Source organism: Pseudorca crassidens, chromosome 7, assembly GCF_039906515.1.
Source record: "Pseudorca crassidens isolate mPseCra1 chromosome 7, mPseCra1.hap1, whole genome shotgun sequence".
Lineage (NCBI taxonomy): Eukaryota > Metazoa > Chordata > Mammalia > Artiodactyla > Delphinidae > Pseudorca > Pseudorca crassidens.
In genome coordinates this window covers 12636714-12646036 of record NC_090302.1, presented here as the reverse complement: position 1 = coordinate 12646036, position 9323 = coordinate 12636714, and the positions used below count along the sequence as shown (strand labels likewise).

Here is a 9323-nt window from a genome sequence, read left to right as displayed (position 1 = left end):
ATGACTTGATACAAGTCTCAGGTCATCAGCAGAGCTTACACAAGTGCTTTTTGAATACAGGGTAGTTATGAATCTAAAAAGGATGGCTGACAGGGAGTGATGAGATAGGAATATTGGAATCCAGCCCTCCTAGCTCTTAGGCAAAAGCTCTTTCTCCACTTGTTAAAGTGTCTCATCCTTCCTTTGCCTGTGCCAGGGACATGATCCTGCATAGAGTCAGATACTGTAAATGCCTTCACATGGCACTGAATTTAGAGAACATGCCCTATTATCTCTAAGTGAAAAATCTGGCAAACCAAGAGATAATGGAAGCAGTGGGAAGTAGAGCCTAGGACCTACTGTCTGAGGCTTAGATTTCAGTTCTGGTGCCGGCATTGTGACCTTGAGGAAGGACTTAATCTTTATAGACTTTCGCTCATGGATTCTTCACATTTATTCAGTGTCTCCTATGTTCAGAACTGTGGTAGGGACTGGGGATGCAGCCGTGAACAAGACAACCATAGATTAGTCCTTGTACTGCTTATAGTCTTATGGAGGGAATTAGACAATAATCAAATAACTACACCAATATTAACTGGTATTGTTAAAGTAGGTGCTATGAAAAAGTACAGGGCGCTATGAAAGTGGGCTATAGGACGTTTGACCTATTGGGCTAGAGGAGATAGCCAAGGAAGGCATCCTCTGAGGAAGTGATGCTTAAGCTGAAATCTGAAAGAAAAGAGTGAGGTAGTTCATTAAAGAGGTGAGGGAAGATCATTCCAAGTAGATTCAACAGTATTTTTGAAGACCCTGGAGCAGGAAGAATATTCAAGGAAATGAAAGATCAATTTGCTTATTTGTAAAATGTGGGTGATTATCACAACCCTGGTTACTGTGAGAACCAGGTAACACATGAAAGTATTTTATATACAACAAGGACCTGCGTGTGTGCACACCCACATTTATAAAAGTCTACATATCATAAGCTAATATACAGCTGGATTGGTAGGGGTTGCTGGGACAGTGGATAAACCAGGACTTTGTGTTCCTCATCTATTTCTTTACAAAATTAAAGTGCACCTTCTATGGAAAAACAGGAAAATTCAAGTTTTGAGAACCTCGACTTTGGATAAAGAATATGTGCTTCAAGTAGTTTTAAAAAATGTTTCAACAGTTGGAAAAATAATGCCAGTAATTATACTGCCTTATGTACACAATCTAGGATAGTGTTTAAGAGCATAGACTCTGGAACAAAAGTGCCTGAAATAAAATCTTGGGCAAATTATTTATCTTGTGCCTCTGTTTCTTTATCCGTAAGATGAGTATAATAATAAGTACATATATCCTAGGTTATCATGAAGCTCAAATGAGTTAATATATGCAATATATCATTTAGAATTGTTTTTGGCACATAGTTATAACTATATGATTATAAGCTATTGTTTCATTATTGTTATAATTACCTTTTCAAAGGCTCATTAATATCACCATGAGAAAGATGCAGTGGAAACTGTAGCTCAGAGAGGCTGATGATCTCCCTAAGGTCACACAGCTAGTAAATGGGCAAACTGAGATTCCAGTTCAAGACCGCATCCAAAGGTCAGATATTTCCTGCTGCATTTTTTTTTCTGAGTGTAGGTTCATTTTGTTGTATAATACTTGGGCTCCCATAATGGTTCCTTTCCTAGACCTTACTTCTCTGCTGAACTGAGTGTTAATATGCATGTTCTTAAGGTAAAGGGTCCAAGGGATTGCCTTTATTGACCTTCCACTTTGAAGTTTCCTGACTTCTGTGCAATTAAAATCTATGCCTTAAGCATTTCAGCAGTGTGGTTTATTTATAGAGTCGTCTTCCGGTTCACGTGTACTGGGTCTGCTTTTGGGTGAGTTTTCTGTCAAAGGTTGTTTATTTCTAACCCATTTTGATTTCCTGTTGCTTTGTGGATTGGTATTATGACCTGCAACAGGAACACCAGGAAACCTGTCTTAATGAAACAGCCAGATTGAGACCCTGTAGATTAAAAAAAACAACTATATTATACAGCCATATTTGGATATAAGTGTGGGTTAGGCATTAGCTGTATTAGGCAAAAACTTACATATAGAAACCTCACTTAGAGGCACATTTCTGTGAACAGTTTTGCTGCTACAGGGCGGAACTATTAGCTCCATGCCCTTGGTCAGTTGACAGTCTCTTTGAGCCTCAGCTTCTACGTCTGTAAAAAGGAGATTATTATACTCTCTTTGTGGCATTTTTGAGAGGATTAAATGAATAATATGGGTAAAGCAGGAAGCCCAGGCCTGACCTCCATTAATAGTAGGTATTAATAATGTGAAAGGGGAAAAACTTTTTATTTTTTTATCTAGCTCTGTCTTTACTGACGTCCACACACTGTTCACTGACATCTAGCATCTCTTGCTATTAAAAATTCCATCGGGAGAAGTTATTTGCCTTTGTGCAACTCATTTGCTTTTCTTTAAAAAAATAGTGATAGTGATAGCCAGCTTTTATTAAACAGGTACTATATTCCTGGCATGCTACTAGGTTTTTAATATGTATTCACTATCTCATTTTACTTTAAGAACAGGATTTTTTTTTCATTTTGCAAATGGGGGACGTGATGCCCAGTAAGTGGAATGAATTGCCCAAAGTTGAAATTTATATCTAGATGTGACTGACTCTAGGCTTCCTTGTACTTTAGTAATGACATGTATGATTTCTTTGTTGTGTCTGACCCTGGCATGGAAGTCTTTGAAAGGAAAGGTGACAGCTGTCAGTAGGTACCCTTTTGGGAAACTCCTGTCTGCTAGAGACTGTGCCAAGTGTTTTACTTACATTAACCTATTTATTCTTCCCAAATCTAGGAAATAACTATAATTATCTCCATTTTACAGTTGAGGAAATCAAGGTGCGGAGAGGTTCAGGGGCATTTAGTCAGTGGTGGAGATGGGATTGGATTCCAAGTCTTATGGCTGCAAAACCCATGCTCTTATTCAGTCTGTTATACTGCATCAAAATTTTAGGATGAGAGTTTTAATTTTTTTAATGAGGTATGGGGCTGTTTTTCAAAGACGGTAGCTTCCAGGTATTTGCTGCTAATCGTGCTTAATTTTTAGCTGAGTAATAATAGCCAGATTCCTGGCAGAAGCTATTAATGCTACATTTGCCAGTAAGCTAGAGCTGTGTTCTATCCCAGAGGTAGCTGTAGGCTCTAGCATCTCTTCCACGGTCAAAGCCCTCAGAAGTATAATGTGTAACTTGTGTTAACACCAAGGAGGGTGGCATTTCCCAGAGCTTTAGTTCTATAACATGGAAGACCTCAAACCTCAGCCATGCTTCAGACTCACAGTAAAGTGCATTCTAATTGGTAATCGGTGCATAAGGAACCAAAGAAAATTTTAATTAAATGCTGTTGTGTGAATTTTCCAGTCATTTTATGCCTGTTGAAATGATTTTATTTAGTTTAAAGTCTTCTTCCAGTGCTCTGCCCTTCCTCTTTATAGTATAACTTTATCAAGATTTTGTGCCTTTTCTCCTAGAAGGGTTTAATTACCATCATTAAGGATTTAGTCTGCTCTACATTTACTTAACTCTGTTCCCTGTGTGCTAAGGGGCATTTGCTGTAGTGGAAAGAGCATGGCGATTTGGAGTCCTGCAGACTGTGAGCAAGTTACTTAAATCTCCATGAGCCTCAGTTTCTTCATAGTATAAAATGGGGCTAATCATATTAAGTTGTACAGATGTTGGGAGGAGGATTAGAGATAACGTATTTAAGTTCCCTAGCACATACTCAAAACTGATTGACAGACTCTGCTGAGAGGATTTACTTGCTAACTGGTACAGATTATTTTCTGAAGTTGTAATAGGGTCTGTTTTACTTTGATCTCCTTTTTGTCTTGTTCTTTTTAGTGGGTGTTCACAAGAATTGTCTTCAGTCATGGCCTTGGGTTTAAGGTGCTCCCGCTTGGTCCACCCTGCCTTTTGCAACTTCCTTGCAGCCTTGACCAGACCTGTTTCAGAAGTTACGCTGAAGACAGTGAGTGGAAGACAGAATGACCACGGGCAATACCTGGCCTATCCAGCTGTACCAATCCGTCATTTCGCTACCAAGAAAGCCAAAGGTAGAGGCATGACCTCCTCACCCCTGTCTTATATTTAACCCTTGAATTATCATAGCTGGAAGGGATCTCAGAGATGTTCTGAATTTCTCCCCATGCCTCATGAGGAAACGGTATCTCAGGTGGTTCAGTTGATTAGCTTAAAAGGTCACAGTGACAGAGTTGGTATTAGAACCTGTTTTGTCATTGCCATGCCGCCTCTTTTGTTATTATGGCTCAGAAAATGCCTAATTTCTTTTAGATTTAGAATTAGAGGTATAAGTGCCAAGCAAATCAGAATACTTGTGGCAGGGATCAACCTGCCTTCTCCTTATAGGAAGATCTGCGTTGGAAATAATATTAAAAGCAGAAGGTTGGTGGGTGAGGAGATATTAGAGCCGTGGATTTAGATGGATGATCTTAATGGCTTGTGTCATCCAAGAATGAGACCTTGATACAACTCAGGTCTCAGCTTAAATGCCGCTTCCTCAGGGAAGCCTTCCCTGACCTCTTAGGCTGGGTCAGGTCCCTTGCTACATGCATTTGTGCACACTGTTACTTTACCTTTGATGTACTTAAGCACAGCACTCATTAATTAGTTAATTATTGTTTGTTATGTCTTCCATACTGGACCCTGTGAGGTCTATGTCTTTCTTGTTTAGCAACTAACAGGGCCTGACACATAGTATGTATCAAAAAATTTTGCTGAAGGAATGAATGTCAAGCAGACCTGCTATTGTCAAGCAGACCTGCTATTTGCAGTGGTGGGTCAGGGATTCCACTCCTAAGGATGGTGCTTGAAATACCCTACTGAATATTTTTCCCACTGCTTTTCTTTTATGGTTTCATGCAGACCTTTTCCTTTTCTGTTAATAGGAAAATTAACAAGTTGCCAAAAGAGCTTTAATGCATAGAAGCCTTATATACAGTTAATAACTTTGATCTATAGGTTGCATTATATTTTTTTAAATTCACATACATTTAATAATTTAATTTGATCCTTATAATTATCCATTGAAGGAATTGTAATTATCCAGTGAAGAAATTCTTCTAATTACCTAGTGAAGCACATATCTCACCATTTTGCAAATGAGGAAACTGAGGTCCATATGTAAGACATTTGCCCATGATGATATCGAGTTAGTGGCAGAACTGGAATCCAGGTCTCCTGATGTCCACAGCATTGCAGTATTCAAGTGCACTAGACGTTAGCTGCAGCGTGTAAGCAGCATCTTTTCATATTTCATTGGCTATTCAGTTTTTGTCTTCTTTGATTGCCTCCTAAAAAGTTGGTTGACTTTTTCCTTTAGATTTATTGGATTCTTTCTATATTAGGAATGCTAATCCTTTGTTGATTGTATATGTTGCAAGTATCTACTTTGCCTTTTTACTTTATGATGTCTTTCATTGAACATAAGTTTCAATGTAGTCATATTTTTCAGTTCTTTCTTTTATCATTTGTGCTTTTTCTGTCTTATTTAACAAACCCTCAGCTATCTGAAAGTCATAAAGCTATTCTTCTGTATTTTCTTCTAAATCTTTTAAAGGTTTTTACTTTCCACATTTGGGTTTTTAATCCATATGGAATTTATTTCTGAATATGATGTGAGGCAGGGAATCTATTTTATTTCTTTTTTTTTTTTTTTTCTTTTTGCTGTACGCGGACCTCTCACTGCTGTGGCCTCTCCCGTTGCGGAGCACAGGCTCCGGACGCGCAGGCTCAGTGGCCATGGCTCACAGGCCAAGCCGCACCGCGGCACGTGGGATCTTCCCAGACTGGGGCACGAACCCGTGTCCCCCGCATCGGCAGGCGGACTCGCAACCACCGCGCCACCAGGGAGGCCCTATTTTATTTCTTTTTAAAATGGATAATAAGTGTGTCAACCTCACTTACTGAGTAGCCCTTCTTTACTCCCAGATTTGTAATGCTTCCTCTGTCATATGTCAGGTTTCTTTGTAGGTATGATTTATATCTGAGTTCTTGATGTGTTGAACTACTCATCTCTCCCTGCACTAAATTCCTTAATGCCTGAATCACAAGTCTTGAATCTAGTGGTACAAATCTTTCCCCTCAGAACACGCTAGCTTTTTCTTTTTCTTCTTCTTGGCCTTTTGCTCTTCTCTATGAAACTTGTATTGTCAGGTTTTCTCCATAAAGATCTTGCACAGTTCTTTAATCAGGTTTATTTCTAGGCTATCATCATTTTTGTCACTTTTGTATATGATGTTTTTTAAAGTAAATTTTTGAGTGATGTACACAGAAAAGTGCATACATACATTGTAAGTGTATGGCTCAGTGAATTTTCACAAAGTGAACACAACCATGTAACCATCACCCAGATTAAGATATAGAACGTCACTTGTACTCTGGAAGCTTCCCTCATGTCCTTTTAAGTTGTCACCCTTCAAAAGACAGGCCCCTCTCTTGACTTTACCACCACAGATTTGTTTTGCCCTTTTTGAACTCAAGATGTATTCTTTCATGCCTGGCTTCCTTTGGTAGCAATCTACATGTGAGATTTGTCCATGTTGTTGCCTGTAGTAGTTGTTGGTACATTTTTATTTCTTTATAGTACCCCAGTGAATGCGTATACCACGATTTATGTGTGTTTTCTATAGTTGATGGATATTTGAATTGCTTCCAGTTTTGAGCTAAAATAAATAATGCTGCTATGAACATGCATTTTGATGCCCATATGTATGCCTTTCTGTTGGGTGTATACCAAGAGGAGGATTGCTGAGCCTTCGGTTATGCATATATTAAGTTTCAGTTCAGTTTCAGAACATACAGTTCTCCAAAGTAGTCATGTCAGGTTACACTCCTTCCCAGAGTGTTTTAGCTTTCTATTTGCTAAATACCCACTGTATGCTTGTGGACACTTGGTATGGTCAGCCTTTTTAATTTTAGCCATTCTGATGGGTGTGCATTTATATCTCATTATGGTTTTAATTTATATTTCATTGATGAATAATGATGGTGAGCACCTTTTATTTGCTTATTGGTTATTTGGATATCCTCTTTCCAGTCTTTTGCCCATTTAAAAAAATTGACTTGTAAGAATTTTAATGTATTTTAAAGATAAGACTTCTGCATATATATATGTATTGCTGATAATAATTGCCTTTTCACAGTGTTTTTTTAATGAACAGAAGTTCTTAATTTTAATGTAGACCAATTTATCAATCTTTATCGAGTAGTGCTCTTTTTTTCCTTTTTAAGAAATTTTCCCCTACCTTAAGGTCATAAATATATTCTGTGTTATTTTATACAAGATTCATTGTTTTAAGTTTATATCTTTTTAAAAATTGTGTTTTCTATTTGGTTGCTGGTGAATAGGAATACTTTTTTTTTTTCTTTTTTGGCCGCACCATGCAGCTTTCAGGGTCTCAGTTCCCTGGCCAGGGATTGAACCCAGGCCACGGCAGTGAAAGCCCAGAATCCTAACCACTAGGCCACCAGGGAACTCCCCGATTTTCTCTTTGTTCTTGAGTTAGTTTTAGTAAATTATATGTTTATAGGAAGTTCTTGGCATAAAGTTGTCCATAATAGTCTCTTAAGATTATTAAAATCTCTACTGTTTTGGTGACTGTGTCCCCTTTTTCTTTCTTAGTATTATTTATTTGTGTCTACTTCCCTTTTTAAAAATAATTAATTAATTTATTTATTTTTGGCTGACTTGCGTCTTCGTTGCTGCACACGGGCTTTCTCTAGTTGCATCAAGTGGGGGCTACTCTTCCTTGCGGTGCGCGGGCTTCTCATTGCTGTGGCCACACTTGTTGCGGAGCATGAGCTCTAGGTGTGTGGGCTTCAGCAGTTGTGGCCCGTGGGCTCAGTAGTTGTGGCTTGCGGGCTCTAGAGCACAGGCTCAGTAGTTGTGGCGCATAGGCTTAGTTGCTCTGCAGCATGTGGGATCTTCCCAGACCAGGGATCGAACCCATGTCCCCTGCATTGGCAGGCAGATTCTTAACCACTGCGCCACCAGGGAAGTCCCTACTTCCCTTTTTTAATCAATTATTTTTGACAGAAGTTTGTCAATTTTACACACCTTTTTAGAAAAAGAGCTTTTAATTTTTTTGATCTCTCTTTTTTAAAACTTTATTGACTTCTGTTCTATATCGTTTACTTCCTCCCATGTTCTTGTTCTTTTTATATCCTTTGAGCTGGACAGTTAGTTCATTAATTTTCGACTTCTTTTCTTGTAAGCATTTAAGACTGTAAATTTATAAATACAACTTTAGGTACTTCCTACAAGTTTTTGTTGTGTAGTATTTTTATTATTGTCATTTTAAATATTTTAAAATTCCACTGTGCATTTTTCTTCAGTCCATAAGTAGTTTTGAAGCTCAGAATTGTTATATCTTTCTGGTGAATTTTTTCTGTTTTTATGAAGTGCTCCTCATTGTTTCTAATAATGCATTTTGTTGTAAAATCAATTTTGTCTTAATATAACTACACCAGCCTTCTTTTGATTAATATTTGCTAGGGTTATAATTTTCTCATGCCCATACATTAAACTTTCTGTGAGCTTATATTTTTGTAAAATCTCTTGTATATATTATATACGACTAGATTAAAAAAAATCTTACTGAGAGTCTCTAACTTTTAACTGGTTCTTTGGTCTGGGTACTTGTATTTCTATTATTTTGTACTACCTCTTTATTGAGGTTTTCTTTGTTTCTTCTTTTCTCCTTTCTATTGAATTAATCAAGTTTCTTTATTCTTTTTTCATCTCTGCTGATTTGGAAGGTATACATTCTATTTCTTATTGTTTTGGTGGTTACTTTTAATTTCTTTTCTATGTTTTTATAAAAATAAAGCACCTAGGGCTTCCCTGGTGGCGCAGTGGTTGAGAGTCCGCCTGCCGATGCAGGGGACCTGGGTTCGTGCCCCGGTCCGGGAAGATCCCACATGCCGTGGAGTGGCTGGGCCCGTGAGCCATGGCCGCTGAGCCTGCGCGTCCGGAGCCTGTGCTCCGCAACGGGAGAGGCCACAACAGTGAGAGGCCCGCGTACCGCAAAAAAATAAATAAATAAAAAATAAAGCACCTATGGAAAAGTGCAGCTATCATAAGAAAATAATAATAAGCTTGATAATTTTCACTTATATAATTTTTACTTATGTAATCAGCACCCAAACCAAAAACCAGAGCATTCCCAGCATGTCAAAAGTGCCCTTTTGCTCCCTTTTAGTAACTTACCACCTTCTACCCTTTGCAGGTAACTATTATTCTAACTACTAATGATAT

The 9323-nt window shown here is 38.2% G+C and overlaps 1 protein-coding gene across 4 annotated transcripts in view; it reads left to right on the top strand.

Moving 5' to 3' along the window:
* Positions 1-9323, top strand: part of MRRF (mitochondrial ribosome recycling factor) — a 91092-nt gene that overhangs the window by 1028 nt on the left and 80741 nt on the right. For all 4 annotated transcript variants that reach the window (XM_067743405.1, XM_067743407.1, XM_067743406.1 and 1 more), the window contains exon 2: positions 3890-4101. In XM_067743405.1, the coding sequence (XP_067599506.1) occupies positions 3918-4101 (184 nt within the window). In that variant the 5' untranslated portion in view covers positions 3890-3917. The remainder of the gene's footprint in view (positions 1-3889; positions 4102-9323) is intronic.